The sequence below is a fragment of the Rhipicephalus microplus genome, chromosome X (assembly GCF_043290135.1).
Source record: "Rhipicephalus microplus isolate Deutch F79 chromosome X, USDA_Rmic, whole genome shotgun sequence".
NCBI classification, from domain to species: Eukaryota; Metazoa; Arthropoda; class Arachnida; order Ixodida; family Ixodidae; genus Rhipicephalus; species Rhipicephalus microplus.
Window position 1 is genome coordinate 128,400,408 of NC_134710.1, and position 25,850 is coordinate 128,426,257.

The window sequence follows — 25,850 nt, forward strand, 5'->3', positions numbered from 1 at the left end:
TACATTTTGTGCAGCTGGACTGACGAAGATGTGCGGGTTGTATGCCGCCACTTGGGATTTTCCGGCGGTTTACTCCAAGGTTGGCTGCCACGGCACAATGATTCACGGCAGCTTATGTTTGCAAGCCCAAACTGTATCGGAAATGAGCAGAAGCTTGAACAGTGTCCTGGATGGGCACGGAGGCAGTTGGGCAGCGGCATATGTGGTGAGTGCCTAGTCTATATGAAAGTATTTACGCTTTATTTCTGTATGTCGTTGAAGCAGTGCACATCTCCAGATATGCACATTGTATGTACAGAGCCCTTTTACTGATCAGTTGTTTGATGCATAAATGTGCGAGAACTTTGCAAGGCATTGTCAATGGTAGAGCAGCAGTTTCAAGAGCTCGCTTCAATAAAACGAGCCCTAGTTCTTGAAGATCTGTGATGTTCCGATTCCCAACAAACAAAAATCTTTGTAACTCTTGCTCACTGTTTACATATAGTGTGAAGAGCAAGCTAAAGTGGAAAGAAATGTACATATCTAGCAAATGAAGTATTCTAAAAAAATGTATGAATTCTAAGCTTCACTTCTTCAATTTCATTCCCACAGTAAAACACCGCTGGAATTGAATGTCAAACGTTGAATGTCACTGACTTCTGGGCATTTCACAGATTTTGTATCGTTTTGTGTGAGCGCATTGTACAGGACCTCTAAAGTTATAGTACTGCATGTTTCTGAGGACAGTGCAGTTTTTTTTTTTTTAACAAAGAACACTGACCTAACCTTGACCATACTTTAACGCTGTTTGTGACCCCAGAGAGTCAGACTTTCAGACCTGATAATTTACCTATGTGTTCCTGCTCTGTCAAGCACCTTGTCTGAGTAGAGGTCCTCTCTTGGTTGCTCTGGCTGTAATTTACCAATCCAGCTGAACTTAAAATTTTTTTATGTCCTTTAAGCTTAATCGTAACTTAACAGCTAAGATAAGGGGGGAATTTTTCTAAACATGATCAGCAAAATCAGTATGTTGCAAGTGAGAGGTTTAAGTATCATTATGTTGCATTATTACGCTTTTGAAGATGAGATGTTTTTGTAATTCTTGATGTTTTTGTATAATCATGCAGATTTTCAGTTGGACATTGAAGTTACTTGTGAGCCAAAGCTTCAGGAACATGCCACAAGCTACTGGCGTGGCCTTCAATTTGAACTGGCTAAAACTGAACCACAAGGCAAACAGATCTCTCCTAATGTATGGATCAATTCGGAAGTGTCTCAGTCCATTCTTGAACATGTGATCATGAGGTATGGAGGTCGCCAACAGGATGGCAATGCAACGGCGGCTATTCAAGTCTATGGTACCCCACCTGTGATGAGAAACATTGATGTTCGCTTGTCAGCCTACCATGGCATAAACATAACCATGCCAAATCAGCCATTTGAGATTCAGCACAGTGTCTTTAGTGAAAATAGAGGTTAGTATTTCTTTTATTTGTCAACTTAATTGGCTTTCTGAAAGGGGAACAAGGGAGCTTAATTGCATTAGTGAAATGAGCACTATTTGTTTGGACTAAATTGATTGCCTGTGACAAATTATACCCTATTATGTTCTTTTAACAAATACAGATTGAAGGACACATATGTGAGGTACTACTATTTAGAGTGTAATCAAAACAACAACGATGACAACAACAACAACAACAACAACAACAACAACAACAACAACAACAACAACAACAACAACAACAACAACAACAACAACAACAATAATAATAATAATAATAATAATAATAATAATAATAATAATAATAATAATAATAATAATAATAATAATAATATACACTCGTATTTAGTTTTTAAATGTGCAACAAAATCTTTTGGTACAGATTTTTCGCATTACAATTGATCGGAAATGTCGTTACTGTAGCCAATGTTATTGACCTGAATAGTGAAATTCGTTTGGCATGGAAAGTTAAATTAGCTATGAATTTTTACTCAAGTTACAAACAATCTAGAATGACCTAATACTAGAATAAGTAGGCAGCCTATCTGGAAAGCAAATGGTAGAGTTAAAAGGAGCATGACTAAAAAAGATTACACAAAGGCTGTTCTGCTGCTATACAGGAACGCTTTTTCATCATTACCGTCTGGTAACTGTGCTCAACAGTGTTTGACCAGATAAATTAATGTATTCTGACAAGTTATTTTCATTTATTTCATTTAGCTCATGTAAACCAAATTTAAACCAAATGAGCTTGCCTGGCATTTCTGTTCTAAATGCACTTGATCTGACTGCAGTTATTTTGACTAGTACTAATATGTTCCGTTAATAAAATGGAATGCTTCTTGATTTCATGCTTCAGTCATCATAGTGCAGCACACATTAAAGCAGTTATTGTTGAAACCATGAGTGAGCTTGGAGGGACAGAGATATATAGCTAGTGCAAGAGTGACAGATTGATTGGGTTTTGACACGGCTGTTAAATAAAACCAAAGTGAGGTGACATACACAGCAGGTAGTGGTATCTTATTGATATGCATACTCGTGTATAATATCTTGGAGTACAGATGTAGCAAACGCATGTTTATGCTAACTTGTTCTATAAACTGTGGAAAGCCAATTAAACATTTATTAATATTTCAATGGCCCATCCAGGTTATGGCATCTTTGTGAACACAAGCAAGGGAGGAGTCAGCTTGCTTGGAGTGAAGGTGATGAAAAATGGTGCTGATGGAATTGTTTATACACGGCATGAAACCAAAATAGGGAGCAAAATGAGTTTTTGTCAATCTTCATCTGTGCTCAACATTCGCTACCCAGCAGTTTTTGTCTATCAGTTGGATGAAAACAATTACAAGTCAGAGTGTAAAAGGGTAAGTGTGAACGGCAGACAGCATACTATTGTAGAATGTCTGGTCCACTGATGTAACTAATAATGTTTTCACTCATCCCTCTAGGAACTAAAGGCCAGGCATCCGAATTTGGTGATGACCCTTCATTTTAAAAACATGCAGAGATATGATGGTCGAAGAAGGCTTGAAGGGGGCACAGTGACTGTATGGAATGGAGACCAAAAACTGGATGAACACATCTTGGCACGATTTAACATTGACAATACAACTGTGCCCCAAAGTGTTTCTTCAGAGAAAGGCGGCTCTCTCACAGTCGAGTTCCAGCCACCGAAGTTTACATACTCTTACCTGAATGAAATTTTTCCTCAACTGCAGTTCTCCATGGAGGCAGTCCTTGATGTTGGTAAGCACTTTGCTTTAACACAAATATTGCTGATCTTGTTGTTTTAAAGCTTTTGCTGCAATGAATAACACTGATAGCAGGTCAAGCTGCCCTGTGTATGAGGTGGCCAGGCTCCACTTGGGCTGCTCAGTGCAGCTTTTTGCCCCATAATCCTCGCAACCTTGGTGCAGAATAAACTCAATTTATTTCAATTCAATTCAAAGTGGATAGTTGAGACTTGTCATCACTTCTAATGATGTTCACAGTGTGCGAACCCTTCACTAAAAGGAAGGCACAGTAAGAGTCTTGAAATAAGTATTATGCAATCAACATAATTTATTGCTCAAGGTGTGTCTTTATAGTTAAAAATTTGTTAATGTGGTTCTCAGGGATTTGTGAGCTGTGCTATGTAGCGAAACAGTGCAGGAACTTTGCAGGAAAGCATTATCAACTATTCAGGCACAGCTCATGAATGTAGATATATCTGCCATATTTATGCTGATGCAGTGTCTATGGCTATGCTGATTTCTGCTAATGGGGCCTCGCGCGCAAGCCTGGTTGCACTTTGTGTGTGTTTGTATGGCCAGAATAAGCCACGGTACACTTGCACAGGGGCTATGTGCGAGTGCATAGCTCACTAGTTGAAATTTTTCACTTCAAGACTGTGCTTAGACGTATGTGTGTGCATTTTCGTGGTGTGTGGTCATATTCCTTGTCACAAGTTAGCATTTTAATGGTTTTATTAGATACAGTACTATGCAAGTGCTGTGGGGAAAATATTAATATTGCTTGATTATGATTAAAAAAAGACCATTTTTGAGAATTGTGTATAATTAATATGCAAAAAGAAGTGGATAATTGATGAAGAAAACTTGTATGAATATAAATTTGAAAAAACTATGCATGCAATTTTGGCTTTAGTGTAGGGCAACGTTTTATAGAGCTACGTAATTAAAATAATGAAGAAGTATCTGTATAACGTGTCTATGTTTCGTACCTATTAGGGCCAAGTTAACCATAGCACTCACACGGTAAGCAGCCCGATGAAAATGTTGATCACAATATATCTGTCAACTTCAAGTCAGTGATATCAACAATAAAGAAAAGGTCTGGGCCAGCAATAATATCAGACTGGTTATTATCTATGTTCTACATTAAAATGTTCTCGTATCCTTGGTAATGATAGCCTCACCCATCTTGTTAATATATGCAATTACTGTCTATGAGAATGTGAGGATTGGAGACTGCTACTTAATGCAGTAGGGTAAATTGGCCAGAATTCATTCATTCTTTGTATAGAAGACAGTGTTAAATATCATAGAGAATGCATTGCATGCTCCTGTTTCATCACTTCAGCCATTTAGGACTTAAATCTTTTTATACACATTGTGTGCGCTTTTGAAACTGAATACTATTAGACACGATAAGCATATGTCTCTTTAAAGGGGCCCTGAACCACTTTTCCATGTAACTACCAAATAACCTCTGTATTGGTGTTTACTTTCACAAAAATATCTCAAATTAGTCAAGAACCATCAAAGCTACTTAGATCTGTTGCATGCTTTAAGCACTTTCTGTCTTCTTTCGTCCTGGTGCGCAAGCTGGAAGCTTCAGTAGAAAGGATGACATGGGCAAAAGAAGCTACGTTGGCGAGCATCATGACTTTCAGCGTGCGCCACGAAACCCGAACATTCTGTCCTCTTGTGACTGCTTTCATGCAACTGTCGCTACTGTGTAACTTTAGCATACTAGAGAGCACAGTGCCAGCATGTGGCAACACCCTATAGAAAGAAGCACACCTGATTCAAATGCCACTCAATACTTGAATTAGCTATCATCAACAGCAGCAGTCTACTGTTTTACAACATACAGCTGGCGCCACATCCACCAAAGTGAGCAAGGACGGGGCTTTAGTATGAAGCTGGGGTACTTGAGAAAGTGCCTACCTTGCACTCTGCGTCTAAACTGTGTGTGCCAGGCACGAGTGCAAAATTTGGCAGAACTGTTCGCAACACACTTTGCTGTTCATAGAGTATGCTTTTTTCCACCAAGCCTGTGCAGTGGTTCAGGACTCCTTAAATGCTCAAATAAAGCAAAGCCTATTAAATATATTTTACACAATTTTATGGGACATTTTTTGTTGCTCTCACACTTGCTATTTCATTTTTTTCCAGGAAAAGACTATGACCTTAATGTGACTGACTGCCACATCAGTAGCAACAATGGGCGAGGCATCTGGCTCCGTGATGGAGTGGCAGGTGCTAGTATTGTGGAGACAGTGATTCAGGACAATTCACATGTTGCTGGTATTCACATAGATGGAGGTGTTGGAGATCTTGTTGTCAACAGAAGTGATATCAGTAGAAACCAAGGCGATGGTATTAATGTTACTTATGCTGGTGGCTACAAGCATATTCAGCAGTCTTTCATCAATGAGAACTCAAGAAGGGGCATTGCCCTGTGGTTCAACGAGACGTCACATTGGATGCCTTTCAATTTCACCACCCATGTTTCGTTCTCAAACATTTCATCGAATGGTGACATTGGAGTCTTATTTGGCAACGTGTGCAGAGCTGATGCATTCTGGAATGTCAGTATGAACACTTTTGGAGCAAATGGTGGCGCTGCTCTTGTTTACCAGTCATGCTGGATGAAAACCAATGTAAACAGTGCAGGTGAACGTGATATCTTGCTCATCACACACAATAGATTTGGAGGTGCAACAGAGTTTGGAGGCTCACACAAGCTGTCTATTCAAATGACACCAGCGTTGAACGTCAATGCTTCGATCAGGCACAACACTTTTATGAATCACACATCTGGAGTAATTTGGATTGAAAACAAGGACCACGGAGAATACTTAGAACATCATGCAGACAAGATTGCTAAAGTTCAGATTACTGAAAATGATTTCAAGCTCAATTCTGGAACGTTTGTTGCGCGAATTGGAGTGGTGCATGGCAGCAGCGTGCAGATGCTCAGCTTTGATCACAATAGGTTAGAGCAAAACAGTATTCATCAGCATTTTCCACGTTTAAATCCACGATCAAGAGTTGCAGCTGTTGTTGTGGTGACTTCAAACAATACAATCATCAAGAGGAACAGATTTGTCAACCCCACATCAGACTATGAGCTGGGTTCACACCTTGATGACCACAGCAGTATTATTAATGCATCTCTGAACTATTGGGGACCAGATGCTTCAACTTCTGTGCAAATCTACAACAGAATTTTTGACCGCAAAGATCGTTACAACTTGGCAACAGTGCAATTTTTACAGTATTTGTTGAATGGTCATGACCTTGATACGGAAGAACTAATTTCATCTGAATATGAGCGAGACAAGACTATGCAGTTCAAATTCAATTCGGAAATTGGAGGAGAAGTAATGGGTGTCGTCACCCTTGAGAAGGGCCGCTACACAGTGAAAAAAGATATTTTTGTACGACGTGGGTCAAAGCTTCGTATAAAGCCAGGAACAACACTGCACTTTGAACAGTCAATTGGTATGATGGTCCAAGGCGAACTTGAGAGTGATGGTACTAATGATCAAATTATGTACACTGGAATGCCTGTTCCCATTGCAACTGAGGAAGAACTGGAAGATGCTCCAATGGATGTTACGAGTCTGAGACTTTCAGCTGTCACTGAGGGCACTATTGAGGTGACAGTCAATGGTACAACAGGTGGGGTGTGTGCATATGGCTTCACTGTTGAAGCAGCAGCACTTGTCTGCCAGCAACTTGGAATGGTTTTAAGCCCACATGACTGGCTCATGGAGCCTGCATCTCAAGCATCAAGTGGTGGAACCAGAGACATACTCCTAAGTAATGTGCGCTGCAGCGAAATGGACACCAATTTTCTTGCTTGCAAACATGAAGTTGTCGGAAGAGATTTTGAAAATTCTTGTTTTTCTGAAGTGGGCATACGCTGCATCAGGCCATCGTGGGCTGGCATCCGTCTGGGTGTTCATGCAAAGTCAAGCACTCTCAAGAATGTCATCATTGAAAAAGCAGGACAACTTGACTATGCCACTCATGCCTTTAAGCCTGCTCTGCAGGTTGATTTCAATAACCACATCTTGGAACATCTAAATGTGAGGGAGAACACAGGCTCCGGAATAGGTTTAATGTGGAATGACATATTCAGAGACATCCAGAATCCAGTGGTGAGATTTTCAGAACTTCGTAACAACAATCGTCATGGGATAATAACAAGATCTCAAGGTGTGGATATAGCAGACAACATGATTCAAGGAAATCAAGGTGGTGGCATATGGTATGACCCTGTTTTCACAAGACAAGAACAGAGAGATATGGTACGTTGGGCTGAAGATGCAGTCATAGTCATTTCAGAAAACATTAGGCTGACCCCTGATGAGAGGCAATATATACGAATAGCTGGAACTGTTCCTCACACAAGGAGGGAATTTCAAGTGTCTTGTGAAGATAAGCGTGCTATTGGCATCATGGTAGTGGATCCTTTTCGAGAAGACTCTACAGAAACCCTCCTGATTAGAAGGGGCAGAGATTTTGAAGACACGTCAGCTCCAATGTGGGATGCCAGAAAAAACTTGACATCGTTCCCGTTGAGAGAAACTGGCTTTATTGTAACACTAAGATATGAGACAGGATCAGCTCCAAGGGGAGGAGCAGTCCTAATGATGACAGCAGTTCAGCCACTAGGTGAGTCTGCTGGGTGCCTGTCACTAGTACATTATCATTGTAGCTTTTCTACAACTTGCCTTACTGTGTGCACTTTTAGTGCAAACAGACATTAGTAAGAAAATAGGCCTCTAGTGTTCATTCGTTTGTCACGCTTTGTGTCGGGCATGGGACGACGTAACATAGATGTAAAAGTGGCTTATACATAGATTCGAACCAACAGCTTTATGGTTTCAGACACATTGCTATAGCTATGATTCCACAAGCACTTCAACCAAGTAGAGTTAGTATTTGCATTGTAAACTGACAGATGCTCAAAGTTTTTTGTCTAGCCCATTGTGTCAACAGTGTTGGTTGAGATGCAGTGCCTGTAACATTGGTGCAGAGGAACTGTGGCATGCTTAACTGTTTGTGGTGTTTGAAACTTTATGAGCAACTGGGAAGACTAAAAATAAAAAAATATTAATTAATAAAGAAGTGTGCATTAGAAGCAAAGCAGACTCCGCAAAGACTCCCTCAGAATAGGCTTACGGATAGGCATGTATTGCGTGTCCTGCTCGCTAATATAATGCTCCCAATGCTTAGAAGTGCTACTCTAAGCAAACTGCGTGCTACTTTCAAATTTTTTTTTTGTTGTTGTCTTCAGAGCAGAGCTGTATGCGACTGTCTTGTCAGTAAATCACGTCCTCTCTCACCTGCCATGTTTTATAGGTTCTCGTCGAAGGACATGCACAGGGTATTACTGCAAGGATTTAGGTTGGTAACGTTTGCATTTTTGTGTGATTTTCCTACTTGTTCTCTCACAAAATATCTTATTTTGCTATCAATGCATCTTACTAAGCATGTATGGTTATATAATGATAATTATATAATGGCAGTGGTTATATAATTTATGGTTATGTAATGGCTGTGGTAGTCTTGTAACACCATGCGTTGAATACAACTTAAAAACAAGGGGGGGGGGCGGGGAACTAGGAAAAAGAAAAGCTATCTATGTATGGTTGACATGTATATTTTGATTACTTCTCATTTTTTAATTCTTCATCGTTTTTTCGTTGTTGTTTTTATAAGATTACATTCTTTAAATATTCTTAAGCCAAAGGAGCTAACTTTGAGGGCAAGGAAGGTGCGCCTTATAGAGAGGTTAATGGGGATTTTGACCATTTGGCCATGAGCAAAGTACCTTCTAGGAAATCACATAGTCTCATATAAGGGCCTTGCACAAGCACTACTGTTTGAGCTAGCAATAAATAAATGTGTTGGCAGTTACATTTGTGATCGTAATACTTATATTTTATTTTAATATTAAACTGATGTGAATCACTATAAGGATGTAAAACTGTTCTTTCAGTTCCTTCAAATGCTTGGCTACCTTACTTTTATGAGAGTGTGCTGTCAACTGTGACCATGTACCATGCTAAGCACCACACTTGTGCTATGCTTGTGTGTCACGTACTCATTCAGCAATGTATTTTGTCTTAGTATGAAATCTAATCAAATAACTTTAGTGTAGCCACATAATTTTTACTCACCTGAATCAGATAAGATGAGAACAAAATAATACTACTATCTTCCTTTTTTTTTACTTTTGCATGAATCAGTGAGCTGTATATATATATATATAGACATAACCAAAAAAATGTTTCTGCATTGTAGAGCCCATGCCACAATGATACAATTTGAGCTTGTTCTGACTAGAATATGAAATTAACTGTATGAGAGAACACGAGCCTGAGGAAATGTACTGTTAGGTTTGACTTTCCAAATGAAAAGAAGTGTGATCAAGATAGGAAGATGCTTTTGATAACTAAGTAAGAGTTTTCCACTGTTGCACTCATGTTTACACTTATTTTGATCTAACAGGTCAAGCTCAATGGCTAGAGTACAAGCTCAATCTGAATATTGAAAGGAACACCATTACAAGCTGTGGCTATGGTTTTGGAAGCAACCATTACAATAGGGACATTGGCCCAGATGAAGCATTCTACTACCATCGCTACAGCAATGAAACCATTCATCTGTCGAAGAATACCATAAGAGATTCTCAACAATATGCTATCTTCATTTCATCACCACTATGGGATCCTCTCACCTCTTCATTAGCAGAGATAGTCTACAATCTTACAGGTGAGAAGTTCTGTCAACATCATAAAAATTTTGCATTATTAATGACAGGTTTTTGCTCAGTAATGGTTTAAGGGGACATGCGAGTTGAAAAATGAAAGCTTTTTGTTTCTAAAATCACAAACTTTTTGTTTTTATTTCCTTTCACAAGCTTAGTTTCTAAACTCGAAGTAGGGTAAAACTCCAAGTAGCTAGAGTAAAAACTTGAATTAAACTCGAAGTAGGGTAAAATTACTTTTAAAGAGCACAAGGTGGCTACTAAAACTAAAAAGAGCTCATTGTCTAGAGTCCCCAGAAAATTGTCACCCATTGCATTTCGCATGAAAGGTTCACTACAGCCACATGCTCAAGATAACCATGACAGCCAACTTATCATGATGAAAGAAATCATCTTAAAAAAACATCTTTTCAACATACATAAGCTTTCACTTATACCTTTAAAATGTATTTTTCTCAATATTCATTTTTGGGCCACTTCTTGAGTTTGGACATCATATTTTTGGTATTTTTGATAGCTTAATCGTAATGAAATTTTGGCCACGTAATTCTTAACATGCGAAGGGTGCAAGTATCTCCTTTAAAACTTGATATTGCCTGTAGAATTATTAGGAGCTTAAAGTATAAAGTAGGCAATTAGTATGGGCTCAGGTTCTAAGAATTCTCATATTACATTTTTTCTTGACCATCAAAATGTTTTATGTGTACTTTCTAGGTAGTTATTTGCATTACTACAGCTGATGTAGAGCAATATGAGGCATTAATGGCTGAGAACCATAAAAGTTTAGTGGCATAAAAAGTTTGCCCAAAACGAACTATACTTTACACAATATCATGACACAAAACAAAAACTGTGCAGCTTACTATAAAACTTGTTGTATATTTGAAATAAGCCTAAAAGCCCATGCGTAGAGCTAAAATTTCATTGCCCTAAGCTACAGATTAATGCAACTTTTTTTTTTTTTAATCAGATCTCCCTTAAATAACCTAAAAAAACTATGTTCATAACTTTCCACATTAGTTCTAAAGTAAAAAGGCAGAAAGAAAAAAAAGTGTTGAGGTTGTGTATAAGCTACAAAGGTGAAAAAATCTTTTTGGTGTCCAGGAAATCAAATCTCCAATAACCAAGGCGGAATAAGCCACTACAGTAGAGATCTCAGAAGCTCGAACAACCTTTTTCATTGGATAATCAACAAAACAGAATTTAATAACAACCATGGTGGCATCGACCTGAGACTGCCATATGTCTGGGACTACAATGAGAACTACACTCACAGCGTGGTGCTTACTAATTCAACAATCAAGAGCAACAGGAACTTCAAACTCCGCATCGATGGGCACTTTGCTCGCTTCAATGCCACTTGGAACACAGTTGAAAACAATGAATGCAGTCCTGGGGACGGAGTCTTTACTATTGCTGGCATGGAGAAAGAAATGCTTATCAGAGAGAACCTATTTCTCAACAACAAGGGAAAGTAAGTAAAAGGCAATTTGTTTCTCTAGCTAGTTTGATACCACTGTATGCACTAAACCTTGATGCATGCAAAGTAAATGTTGCTTTGAATGACAAACATTGTTTACTATGACTTAATGCTTTATAGTAATCACAAAAAGGACAGCATCTACCCTTTCAGGATTTGCTGGTATTGCCTTTATGGTTTTTTGTTAGCAAAATGAGCAAATCGTAAAGCTGTAAAGCATATTTATGAAAGAAAAAAAAGAAGGGTCCTACTTGTTCCAGAGACCTCTTCACCTAAATCATACTCACTAAGAGATGTATAGGTCTCATTGTCTATTTGTGCTCTCTCGAGGATGCCTAAGGGATCTGGAGCAGCATAGATACAAGGGTATATTGGTCAAAGTTAGCAGAGTTCTCTATTGGGCATATTTAAATCCATACTTTTCAACAGACAGAACTTGTAGAACATTTCTTGTTTAAGCATCTATTTACTAGATTTTTATCACAAGGCCTACATGTATGCTTTGTGTGCCTTTGTTGAGTACTGGTGCTGGCGCTGTAGTTCTATGATCAGCTTGGCAGCTTACACTGCTAGAAAACCCATCCTTTTGGATACCTCTTGGTGTGCTTTTCTTAACCAGATTTATGATGCAAAGTGAAGGTCATCAGTTCCAAATATATACTGACAGGATTGAACAGATACATTATTATTAGTCTAGCTGCCTTGGAGGACACTATATGTATTTCTGAGGCTGCTAAACATAAAGATGTAGAAGTAATGGGTGATGGAAGAGAGCTACAGGAAATTAACATGTACAGTACTCATGGATTCCAACAAGACATAAAATTTTTTAGTACGATGACTGGTATGTGTGATTGCTTGTGATAAACACGTTATTCCGTGATGAATCTGGTCTTTAAAAATAATGTTAGCCGTGATCTATGCTATCGAGTAAAAATTAGGCCGAAATGACCTGTATAGAAAGTATAGGGAACGAAATTATGTGTGTTACTTAGCCCTAAATTGTCCTGTTTCAATCTGTGAGCACTGTACATTAGAGCCAATTCAATTATACAATACGTATTCATGTTAGGAATAAACTTCCAGAATGTATTGAACCAGAGCTAGATAAAATAATTTAAGACACTGGTTGTTTTACAGTCAAACTTTATCATTATACAGACACTTCTGCCATAACATGTAGCTTCGTTACAACCAATAATTTGTCTATATCTGTGTTTGCTGTATTGAAGCTTTTGACTTAGGCTGCATCACGATGCTTCACTTTAACATAGGGCTCATATTTCACTTTATCCATTAAAGGTTTATGTAGGTGCGTGTGAATAGTGATTTTTGAGACAAAATGAAAAACCAGTTAAACAATGGTATAAATGAATCGAATTGAATTGGATACAAATCGATTTTCCAACATTTCTTGATTAGTCAGAGATGTTCCTGAAATCACTTTAAAACAATAGTCACGTCCTGCTGTTTATCATAGTAGCATTCGAAATAAAAATCAAGCATCAGCAACATATAAGCCGACTTTTCCCAACTTAAGAACTGTTCATAGAGTATGAAAGGAGTGTGAATGGTCATTGTAAAGACAGTAAAGTTGGGCTCCCAAAGTGAAGAAGCCTGCTCACTTGTATAAGCTCTCATGTTGTGCGCCTGTAATAAGCATCTAGGGATGAAATATATTATATTTTTTCTCCTATTTTGTGTTTATTTCAGTACAGTTTGCATTTTTAAATATATGTAAGAACAATTCACAAAAATGTTCCTATTTATCAACAGTAGCTATTTGATTCAAACACTGAATCAAAAAGCTGTCCTATTTGATTTTATATCCAAAATTTTCATATTCCTCATAAACAGTCAACACAGCAGTGTGCTCTGCTACAGGTGTCCTACTCCGCTTGTGACATTTTGTTCAGAAGTTAAGGGCTGAAGCACTCTTGTTGCAGAGTTTTTGTGTATGTTCAAGATTTATGTGTAATTTAGGTGAAGACCTCAACATGTAGCCACCATAAAAAAACAAAATTCGTTGAGCTTATTTAAAAAGAAACCATAATTTATCGATACAGTAGCTTGTAGTTGCTCTTAATTATGCTTTTAACTTAAAGGCTGTTTTGCTTTCACATGTAAATGACATTATTTGTAAATTTATTTCAGGTATGTTGTCGAATTCAACCTGGAGAGCCATTCTGAACGCTTCAGTGTGGTTTCTGCAAACTTCTACTATAACATTCTTGAAAGCAACCACCCAGATGCAAGCAGCGGTATGACATCAGACCATTACGAGCCAAGCAGCTACACTGTCAGCATTCGAGGGGTGCAGCGCATTAACATCACTCAAAATCTTCTGGTCAATCCAGCTCATGAGTTTGAATTTCTTGCTGGTGTGTTCACAAGTTCACTGAACAATGCAGTGAATGTTGCGGAAAACTGGTGGGGCTCATTGAATACTTCGGATATAAAGTCCAGAGTCTTTGACCTTGACGACTGGAATGGATATGCAGCCGCAGACTTTTCACCATACCTGGCTCGAGCAGAGTTCAATGGGCCCTTACTTTCTTATGATGAAGTGAACGAATGGGAATACAGAATGGATACATCAAGGCCACTTGGTGGACGGCTTCTCACGTCTTTAACCTTGTACCAAAAGAACTCTCCATATATTGTCAAAAGTGACCTTACTATTCTTCCTAATGTAACATTAACCATACTAGAAGGTGTGGAAATTCAGTTCTATCCTAGCGTTGGCATTCTTGTTCTTGGTGACCTTAATGCTGTTGGAAGACCTTGGTCTCCAATAAGAATGGGCCCATTCAAACAGCAGCAGTCCAGTTTTCGTTATAAAAGAACACTGCCAAGAAGATCCGTCAGGCTTTGCATTGACCAGGCATGCACTACGAACAGAAGAGATGGCTTCCTTGAGTTCTTCAATGCAACAACGCTGCAGTGGGTGCCAGTTTGTGATCAGCGATTCACTGAGCGCAATGCAGAAGTCGTGTGTCGTGAGCTTGGTTTTGGAATACTTGACGTGTGGACTGACAGAGGATACCGGCATGAGCTTGGCCCGACAGAACTTTCCATAATTAACTCGTGGCCGCATCCACTGCAGTGCAGCGGCCGTGAGTCTTCTTTCTCCACCTGTGAATTACGCCTGAATGGTTATGGTGAGCACAGTTATGCCTGCACACCGTATGACCGTCAATTTGTGTACATCCACTGTGGTGAGGAACTTACAACTCCAGAGGAAGACTTCTGGGGTGGAATTCGATTTTCTGTGCCAGATTACAAAGCCCCAGCTGGCATAAATGGTGGAGTATATGCAAGCAGTCGATACTACACGCCTCCAACCTCGTCTCTCCGCCATGTTCACATCCGCAAGGCGGGAATACTGCACAATGAAAAGGGACCAGCTGTACAAGTTGTCCTGAGAGATGTAACTTTGGAGCACTTGAACATTTCAGAAAGTGCTTCAAATGGCATTGACATCATAGCATCCCCAGGATATCAGTACATACATGCAGTAAATATTACGCACAATCGTGGAACTGGCATAAATTTTGTCACCCTTAATGGTCAGACATCAACAGCAGACAGACTAAATTATGTTCCACTCGGACCTGTTGACATTCCCTACAATATCTTTGGACTTGTAGACATCTGTGACAACAATAAAGCCTTCCCAGTTGGTGGAAAAGTGTTGCTCTACTATAAGTATGATAATCGTCCGGTAGAATGCATCAAAATATTTACTAGCAAGTCTCGGCTGTCACAAAAGGTTGGATTCAGAATACTACAATTTAATCTCTTCAACTCCACAGAGTTCACTCCTCATCCTGACAGCATCAGCATTTTCGATGGTGATGTCTTCAACAGCACAGTGAAAAGGATTGGGCATATAAGTGTCGGAATGGAATCGCAGGACAACATGGCCCAGACGACTTTCTACAGATCACAAGGAACCACTCTTAGTGTCAAACTGCATGCAACTGGAGCAAGTGGTCTCAATGGATTCATTGCTGAAGTGGTGACTATTCCACTACAGACAATAACAGGTGAGTGCATTATAAAATATTTACGTGTAATGACAGTTTGGTGCAAAAAGTTCTTTAAGACTGATTGATGCATTACATTTTTTTTTCATTTTCATAGCTCGTGACAGCAAGCACAACATTACGGCATCATACTTTTACAAGAACCGGCGTGGAGCAGTTGCATACCGCAGTGCTGGTGAAATAACACCAATCTTGACACTTCATGGCAACCGATTTGAAGACAATGGTGATGCTTTGTTTGGAAACTTCAGCTCCTCAGAAGCTGCTGTCTTTTTTGACATTCAGAACTCTATGGAGATGCACATACTTAGAAACCTTTTCATGCATAATCAGGGTGGCCTGAGAATATCTGTGAGCTCTACAAATTCAGTATCAGCATTAAAAGGGTATGTCCACAACAACCTTTTCACCCAAAATAAGAACAGAGAAAGCCTATATGTTCGCAGTGGAGAGACTGGAATGTACCAGTATTTGCATGTGTATCGCAACTACTTTGCAAGGGAAAGTGCCGCCTTCAGAGACAATGTTGTGTTAGAAAAAGTGACGTTCAACTTCAGCGAAAACATGATTGTTGAAAGTGAAGGATACCGGCAGATGAGTGTTCTCGGCTTTGAGAAGACGCAGTCTTCAGGACAGTTAGTGTACCATAACTGGCTGTGGGATAATGAAGCCTCTGCAAAAGAACTCAAGGCAACGGTGCTGGCTGAGAGCTCTGGACAAAAGTTCAGCAAAAACTACTTCTTGAACAGACTGAACTACTTTGAAATCATCACAGCAAACAATACAGAGTAAGTACAATTCTTCTGACGACACTCTTGTATGAGTTAAGTTAGGTGCTTTGAGATGTTGCACTACATTTTCATGATACCAAAGCAACGTAACTTGGGTCGAAACTGTCAACATGCAACTTATTAATGGTGCTCACGTAGAGGTTGCATGTGGTTTAATGCGCTCTACATTGTTTTTGCTTGGCCTTCTACAAATACTGAAACTAAAATTATGGTCTATTGTCAATAATTTAGTGTTTTAATCATTGTCCCTACCATACTTGTGTTGTTTGTAGAAACCTTTTTTTTGTGTGATACATTTTTTAACTATTGATACTATTCTATTTTAATACAGGCAAGAAAATAGCAGTTTTGTTGATGCTGAAAGCAACTGGTGGGGATTCAAAGATACATCTGCAGTGGTAGGAAGGATTTACGATAGAAGTGACCAGCCAGAACTCTTGGAGGTTCGATTTCAACCACACCTGGAATACAATGACACTGTAATCAGTGGTAAGTGCACAGACACTGCCTGGCACTGAATTTGAAGTGAATATTTCAATTATCTGGAGATGTAGCGTATATTCTGAGAAATTATGGTTTACATAGCTCACTCAATCAGTATTTAATGTTGCTAGCCTCCCCTGCCCCCCTCCCAAACTAAAGCTGCTCATGAGAGTATTGTGTATCTTAACAGTACTGCTATCTGCCTTGTTCTTCTTTTTGCACATGACCTGCAGAATTAATGATAGCAAGACGCTTTGAATTAGCACTTTAGAATAGCCAGGTGCAGATTTGTTTAGCTTGTGCATTTCACCAACAGCCGTTGCACTCACGTATAACTGAAAATTTTGTTTCCAACTGGCACTGTTCTGGAGTAACCTTCCTGCAAGAAAGTTGCTGGAAAGTATACATTTATTTGTGAGAAAAAGAAAATTTAATAATAGCTGAACATGTGAAGCCCAATCTCTCTGTTCTTTAATTTCATGTGCAAACTGCAATATCAAAACAGCAGTGTTATTCATAGATTTTGAACTATTTCTCTATGCTTTGGGCAGTGACAGTACAATGACGGTTTTGAAATCTCATTGAGTTGAGTCTGGTTCCTTTAGAAACCAAGGTGATTTTCGATTATAAAAAACAAGTTAATTAGTTCCGAGTGGATGGTGTCAAAATTTATGGCAATGCAAACAGCAAGCTTACACACCAACTGCAGTAATGCTACTAGCCTTGTTTTAGCACATCTGTGTTTATTACCAGCTCCTCACATATGTTACAGAAGTCTAATGTACTAATCTAGCTTTGTTTTTCTACAGTTTATCTTTAAAAGTACATGAAACATGCAGTGCCAAAGTCTCCTAGTGCCATCCTTGCTGTTTGTATAATGTTGAACATAAACTAACTAGCCCAACATTGTGAACAGAACTATAGAGGCAGTTGAAGTGACCGTAAGCTATTTGTTTTATGTACTTCCTCTGAATTTTATTATTTCTTGCATTTTCCTAGTGTCACTAGTCCTGTTATTAGGGAAGCAATCGTCGGGCTGATTTCAAGGGCAGATGTATCGGCCCCCCGAAACACACCACGAAAACACGAACAATTTGAAACTGGTCCTTTTGATGCGCCAGCAAATGCCGCCTGTGGTCCTAAAAACAAGGCAGAATCGAGAGTTGATAACAAAACAAAAATTTATTCACAAATAAGGCAGAACAAACGGCACACAAACATGCACCCTTGGAAATAGTCCATTACAATATGACACCAATCACAAGATACTCAAAACAACAGGCTACACAACAGAATTAAGGCTACACAACAAACAGAACAGACTACACAACAGAAGATACACCCAAAACAACGGCACAAACAACAACAAGATACACCCAAAGCTACGGGCACAAACAACAATACACGCTACAATGCAATTTCATGCATTAACTAATCAAGACACTTATAGACTAAAATAATCGTCAAACCTATTCAGTCTAAAGTTCTTGGAACAAAGCCTGAATGCTTCTCTTCAAGGAAACACTCGTTCAAAGTCCAGCACCGATTGTCGTCTCGCTGCGTCCAAGGATTCTCTTCCAGGAGTTCTCGCGTCGTCAACTGACCGCATTTTTTCGACGGTAACACGTTGGCCACTCACGCACTGTGACTGCAGAACACGTCTTCGCTCAAGGGCAATAAACACACACTCATCTCCTTCGCCTTCGTACGCTGGGGGAGAACTTTCTTCATCTCCTGACCGCGACCATCTGCTGCTCGCTTCTATACGTTTCCTCTGGATTCGCGAAGATTCATTGGCACACTGCACAGCCAAAGCTGGGGAAGGGGCGGGACCTTTTTCAAAAACTCCGAAACCCGTGACGCAACTAAGAAGTCACTCACCCCTTCCTTCTCGATATTTCTAGAGATCGCTCGGTGATAGACGCGAGGAGGTTGGTCAGTGTAGTGGCAGCATTTTTGAAGTGGAGAAGGGGTGCATGCGGCATCTTTTAATGCTTTTTTCTTTGTTACACCGGCTACTGTCGTGTCTGCTTGGCACCTGGTTTTCACGCAGGCATTAGAAATCGGAGGCGATCATTTTAGTGAACCCTCTTTTGTGACACCTAGCTTATACCTCTAAACTTGTGTTAGAATATAATTTCTGAACATCTTTTAATACTCTGTATACCATCCTCAGCATTTCCATATAATCTGGCATCAATCTGGCATCTGGCATCAATACCTCCAGCAGAGTTTTTCGAAACATGGCTCCATTTCTTGACTCTGTTTTTAGTGTGCTGGTATTGTTTTAAGTGAGTGTGTCAGTGCATTAAATCAAGCAACCTTGCCTAAATTATAAGGAATAAATGCCGTGTTACTCTCTTTGAATAATCAAAATGGTCAATATTGCTTATGAAAAGAATAATAAAAGGATAGCATAATCTGATCAAGCAACTTATCAGTGAGTGTCACATTCAGTAACTCAATCATTCAGGTTAAGTCTCACTGACATGCATGCACACACACACATGTGCACATAAGCAAATGGACACACACACTCGCACACACTGTGCACCAGGAAGATGTGTTTGCACCAGTTATGTGTGCACTGCATGTGCGTCTTTAACAAAGTCATGAAATTCTGTGCCGTAACATTATACAAGTTTGTCCGTACGTAAAGCACCTGGAGGTGCTCCCTCTTTCTTTCTTTTTTGTTTTTTGACTCAGATTAGTGGTGTAAATGTAAAACAAGCAGTATGTTGGCTGTATCAGTATTAGCTTTGAATTCATGTGTCTGACATACAGCATACCAGCTTGATGGTGCTTTAGAGGCTATGAAGTGTGAGAGAAGGGCAGAAAGGTGTACAGCATTCACTTTCGCCTGAGACAGCATTTGAGCAATGTCATTTTTGCTGCATTTTCCTTGTTAAATAACATTTTCGTCTTCTTTTATAGGAAACTGCATGGGTGGCTGGGAAATGATAGAAGATACCTGTTTCTTGTATATACCAGGACCAATGACTCACGATGAAGCCAAGAGATTTTGTCAGGTAACAAAAGCGATATTGCTGGGGATCAAAAGTAGATGTAAATGGTATCTGAACTAAAAGGTAAAATTTAAGAAAAGGAGAAAAAACAATATGGTGATGTAGATTTATCATGTATTTATGTTGTTTACAAGACTTCTTTTTTGTTTCTATCTTAAGAAGACGCTTTTTATACCCTGAACTTCTTCATTTTAACACCTTGTTGGGATATACAACCCAATCAATTATTCACCAGTGGTCTATCTTTTCCCGCCTTTTATTATAGCTGGATGCTTCTTCAATGCCCTACCTAAAGCAGAAATTGACAAAGCTGATGCAGTACATCAGTGATTGGCAAGAAGGTTTCGACTGGTTTTATGAACGCATCTGGGTGCAGTCGCTGGACATTCCTTTGGACCAGTGTGCCGTACTATACCGAGGAAGTGTGTGGGCTCATGACTGCAATGACAGACTTCCATTTCTTTGTGAAAGAGGTAGGCACTACAGTTATGCTTGGGTTATAACATTTTTCTGTATTCAGCTTGCAGTATGTACCCTCATAAGTGTGTTATGGTGCTATGTCCATTTCTGCTGCCTTTACTATCACGCATCATTCTGCTAAATTTATCAGACTGCTTTGTTTTTGCTGTTGTGCACTTGAGTGTGAATATAAAGTTCTTGGTACTGCAACATGTGTATGGCACCCTCTTGCCTATAGCCGCAGCACTTGGGAGCATGTGTAGTATACATTGCCGTGGGCTTGCAAACAGGAGGTAGTGGAGAATACTTACTTTTGGGCACCTGGTCTTCGGCAGTTGTTTTGAATGTTGCTAAGAGACACCATGAAATGATGACAAGTGCCAGCTCCCTTTCATCTTGGATAAAGTATAGCAATTAGCTACTACAGTGTGTAGTCACGTGAGCTGCAGAACGTACTGTTAAGTGGGGATGATGGCAAGGGGCACTTTGAGCAGGTGGCAACATTTAAATAAATGACTGTTAAAGATAAAATTATCACCTACCTGACAGTAGCATGATGCTGCACTGAAAATCCATGCGCAACAAGGCTTTGCAGTTGAAGGAGCCCTGCAACACTTCGTGAATGTGGTCAGAAAATGCCGTTGATAGGTAGCCAAAGGCCCCTGCACATGTATCAGGCACACTACAGAGAATTTTCCATTAAATTTCAGTCAGCTAGAAATCGCTCGGCTTTTCTCTCGACAAATGATGCCATATACCCTAATCGGCTACGTCACATACCCAAAAGGCATGGCCATCATCTGATTTGAAAGTTATGAACTGCATATTTACCATGGCCGCCAAGGTGCGCCACAATGTGCCGCTGCATGGGTAAGTGAGCAGCGCAAAAAGGAAGTGCTCGAGGTCATGACACGTACTGACGTACAGACGTAGCTTCTTACCCCCTCCCCCCATGGAGCTTTCACTGAGAACGCTTGTTAGGACAAAAAAAGAAAAAAAAAGCATTTAAAACGTGCGACGAATTCCCGCAACTCTGCTCATACTTGAAGAATTCTAAAAATTTTGACGGCCGATGATTTGCAAGTGACTAAACTTCTATAGTGAAATCATTTGAAGAATTCTTGAAAAAGTGTTACAGGGCCTATTTAAAGAAAACTTTCCTGGTTCAGGGAATAAACAAACAGCCAATTCCTTAATAGAACAATCAATATATGATATCAGCTAATCACAAGGCCTGCATATCACTGGGGAAATGAGGCCACTAAATTTGGCTAGTTGTTTCCATAGGATATATGTACAAGTTGGAGGAGGAAATAATTCTTTTCACAATGATCATGTGCTTGATTTAGTTGGCTTCTGTCCAAGTGCATTTTCATCTTGACACTCAACTACCGTAAAATGCCAAGCAAGCACCCTCCCCCTCCCCTCACCACGGTGAAGGATAATTCAGCCAGGTTTTTTTTTGGGAGGGGGGGGGGGGGGGCTGATTTGGTGTCAGACCAAAATCCAAGATCGCGGTGGGAAAGCTGCTAAAAAAAAAACATAACAAAGCAAGCGCCCCCCTCTCCACGGGGGGGGGGGGGGGGGCGCTTGCTTGGTCATTGGCGCTTATTCCAGATCTCCCGAAAAAGAGAGGGGGGCGTTTGCTCGGCATTTTACGGTATATGCGAATGTTAAATGGCACTATTTTAAATGAGACAAATGTTGCAAGCAAAATCATGTAGAGGTCTGCTAATTCTCTTTTGGTGTATCTACTTTGAACTGCATGCTTCATATTTACAAGGTGCGTCTTCCTTATGCTGCACTCAATGCGCAACAGAAAAAAAAAAAAAAAAACGCTAGGCCTGCGCGGTAGGCACAGCACAGTCACAGCGAAAGCTAGAAGAGCGGCCTTTCAGAGCTTTTTAAAAAAATTCATTGGGTTACTACTGCAAGCACACTAGCTTGGTACCCACTAGGGCATTAATAATAAACTTTTGGGTAGTAGGCCGGCATTCACTATGCTATTTTTCGTCATTCTTCTGAGAAGCGTGGTATCCGCTAAGTACTTGCAAGGAATTTTGTGCCCATTGTCCATGCAGTGGCTGACGATGATGAGGAATTATGGCTGAAGTAGGTATGCACCACAGTTAACAGGGAAACAAAAACAAACTTTTCTAATAGGTTGGAGCATTGGACGGCCCACTCGTTAGGTTATTTGCGTTATGCGACGACGTTGTTCTTTCGCTCTTGTAAAACGCTTTATAAGTCGTATTAATGCGATTGCTTTCCCGACATCAAGCCTGCCTAAGGCAAGTTTGACAAGTCACAAGCACCGGAGTAGCTTAGTGGTAGAATACTGGGCTGGCACCCAGTGTACCTGGGTTCGAGCCCCACTGTGCCATTGGCACTAAGTTTTTTTCTTATTTCGCGCGATGTGGTTATGGACACTAGAGGCGGCGGCGGCGGACAACATGCAACTGCGCGTGAATCGAAAAGTGATCGCACAACAGCTTTTCTGTAAAAATGTTTGAGCCAAAGTTAAATATTGATACTATTCATGCTAAAAACAACATTTTCTGCGTGTCTTGACTGACAAAGTTCAAGGAGTTTATGTGGCTTTAGACACTAATTGTGTCTTCTTTTATTTCAGCACAAGAAATTGTGGTACGGAGTGACTATTGGTACCAGGAACCTGTTTCCATCACTGCCATGTCACTTCTGGGAGTATTGCTCATTTGCGTCTGCATAATTCTTGGTTTTTGGTGGTGCAAGTCACAAGAACGTCACAAACAACATCTTCAGCGACAGAACTCCATACGAGCTTCAATTCGCTCCGCCTCCAACCGCTCACTTGACCGGGATGCCTTTTTTTCTGACTATAAACATCGCATTGAGCGGGCCCTTGCTGACACCCCAACTAGCACACCACCTCGACTAACTGTGCACCCATCTAAACACAATGGAAGCACAGACTCTGTTGCTAAACAGTATACTTATGACCTGGATGACAGCCGCAGCTACGATGATACAGTGCACGAAGTTCGAAACCCTGCCCTAGACTACAGCAGTGATATTGAAGAAAAGTACCCTACTACTATGCCAGAAGCAAGAAAAGGTGCAACGGACTTACAGCACCCTACATTTGACCTTACCTACGAAAACCGTGGGTACATGGACCGGTCTGTTGGTGGTTACGATGATTCACTGGATGCATCCCGAGACTGGAGTTCAGGCACAGATTCAACACTAGACATGAAAAGATCACTGGAAACTCCACAAGTTGTTCCTATGGACCCGTCTGACAACACGTTCAAAAGGCCAGATCAATACCCACCATCCCACTATGCGAACACTGATAACTACTACAGGCGACAACCTTTGGAGACAGCTATGTAGCTTTCTTCCTTGAAAGGAAGGTGTGTGTGAATGCGTGTGCCAGCATTATGCCATGAGGCATGGGGCAATCCAAAGAACTTGAAAACTTTGATTGTGGCTTGGCTGTGTTGTTCTGTTATGGCAAGGCCGCCGACACCTGGTGCTTCCAGCTAGATTGACTTGTGGTGCCGGTGATACCTATGCTAAATGACTGTGGTAGCCTGTGTTGCTGCTGGTCCAGTGACATCCACAAATCAAAACTGCTGCAGTGTTGATCTCAAAATAGAGGCCATACAACCATAAAAAAAAACTTTGAAGAGTACTGCGAAATTTGTGCTCATTCCATGGTGGTGTATTTTTGATACCATACTGTACACACTTCTGCCACATTGTAAAAAAAAATTTAATAGCTTAAACCATTCCTTCTCTTGTATGAGAGAACTTTTGTACGATTGTTATTTTCATGGTGTGTGAATGTTATCCGAAAAGGTATATAAAATAGGCATCTGAATGAGAACAACATATGTGAGGAAACAGTAGTCTTTCTTGCACCTTTAAAAAAAAATATGCCATTGTTTCCACTTCAATTCTTTTCGCTCTGTGCAATTCAGCTGAAGGCGCTACAACAAGTGTTCCACGTATGTTTAAAGATAGTGTTATGACTGTATGTATTCACAAGTGCTGTGACTTGACACTCCTCCTACAAGCAGTGAGCTGTGCTGCTCCATGGCTACAGTAGTAATGTGCTTCAGTAACGCAATTCTTCACGAATATTGAGTAGTTTCTCAAGTAATTTTAAGCTTCCACTTATAGCCAATGAAGCACAAGGGTATAAGCAACTGTTCATCACAGAACCTACAAAGGAATATTTAGCGGAGTGTTCACTTGAGGATTGTTATGTTCTACTTGCCAGAGTTAAGGAGTGTTGATTAAAAAAAACATTAGTGAGTATGAGTGCTATTCCGCTTTGTTTGCCATTTTTCAGTGCCCGATGCACAAAGAAAGCCAAGTGCCTTATCACATCCGTCCACAGAGCTGTTAGTTGACCATCCATAAATTGAAAGATTCAACTTCTAAGCATTTTGCTCACAAATTAAGCCTCGTCAATGTTTAAGCTGCTGCTGGAGGTTTCCTTCACTATGCACACAAGTTTGTGAATAAATGCTGTGCTATCCTGTGCACAGCATTACCATTACCAGCAGCTGTAGTCCCATATTGTGCTCATGTTATTGTGTAGTGCATGAAACCAATGTGAATGTTGTATATTGTAAAGATTACTTTTCTTTTTAGTTTGTACTTGCGGATAACTGCCTACCTAGTCAGTATTCATGCCAATAGCACTATTTCTACACTTGTGTCCCCAAGTCTGTTGATGACCTTTGTGTGCTTTCGTCATTGTACATGCCATGTACACTACCATGTATGCAGCATTGTGGAAGTAATTATTCTTGGACCATATCGAGCTACATAAGCATATAGCATGACTTTCCTGTGCCAAGAAAGAAAGATACTTTGTGCAGTCTTTTGTGTTGTAGGATGTAAATTCTTTTAGACAGCACCAGGTGAATAGCTCATTCTGGTATCATTGTCGGAATAAAATCTACTTTTGCACATTGCTTTGCCTTTGATGTCTGCTGCTGTATAGGTACCATCTCGCATCTTTTTAATGCGACCATCTCGCATTAAAAAACACCATATAGTCGAAATTTCCGGAGCCCTCCACTACGGCATCTCTCATAATCGTATTGTGATTTCGGGATGTAACACCCAAGATATTATTATTATTATTATTATTATTATTATTATTATTATTATTATTATTATGAAAATCAGAAAAGTTTGCTCAAATTCATTTATGAACGTGTACTGTACATCGGTACATAAAAAGAAAATGTACACCCAACAACAAAAGTTGAAAGGATGCTGGCTTCACTACAAATGTGACTTTCAGCCCTATTAGTGCATAATGTTTCTAACCTAGTTGGTAACTATAGACGTTGCAATACCAAATGAACACTGGAACATATACAGTATTTGGGTTAATAATAATTGTTGGGGTTTAACATCCCAAAGCTATGATACGATTATGAGAGACATCGTAGAGGGAGTTCTGGGAAGTTTGACCATCCACTGTTTTTTAATGTGCACCTAAATTATAAATGCACAGGCTTCAAGCATTTCCCTACCATCAAAAATGCGGCCATG

General features: G+C 39.9%; 1 protein-coding gene across 1 annotated transcript in view; it reads left to right on the top strand.

Annotated features, from left to right (window-relative positions):
• The window catches only part of bark (C-type lectin domain-containing protein bark beetle), a 126,427-nt gene extending 101,166 nt beyond the window's left edge, over positions 1-25,261 (top strand). Inside the window, exons 3-16 of the mRNA XM_075877684.1 lie at positions 15-205; positions 1,107-1,454; positions 2,636-2,853; positions 2,938-3,235; positions 5,389-7,899; positions 8,590-8,634; positions 9,742-10,005; positions 11,105-11,474; positions 13,635-15,529; positions 15,627-16,317; positions 16,652-16,809; positions 19,738-19,832; positions 20,095-20,302; positions 22,921-25,261. Coding sequence (XP_075733799.1) covers positions 15-205; positions 1,107-1,454; positions 2,636-2,853; positions 2,938-3,235; positions 5,389-7,899; positions 8,590-8,634; positions 9,742-10,005; positions 11,105-11,474; positions 13,635-15,529; positions 15,627-16,317; positions 16,652-16,809; positions 19,738-19,832; positions 20,095-20,302; positions 22,921-23,666 — 8,038 coding nt within the window. The 3' untranslated portion in view covers positions 23,667-25,261. The remainder of the gene's footprint in view (positions 1-14; positions 206-1,106; positions 1,455-2,635; positions 2,854-2,937; positions 3,236-5,388; positions 7,900-8,589; positions 8,635-9,741; positions 10,006-11,104; positions 11,475-13,634; positions 15,530-15,626; positions 16,318-16,651; positions 16,810-19,737; positions 19,833-20,094; positions 20,303-22,920) is intronic.
• Positions 25,262-25,850: the final 589 nt, after the last annotated feature.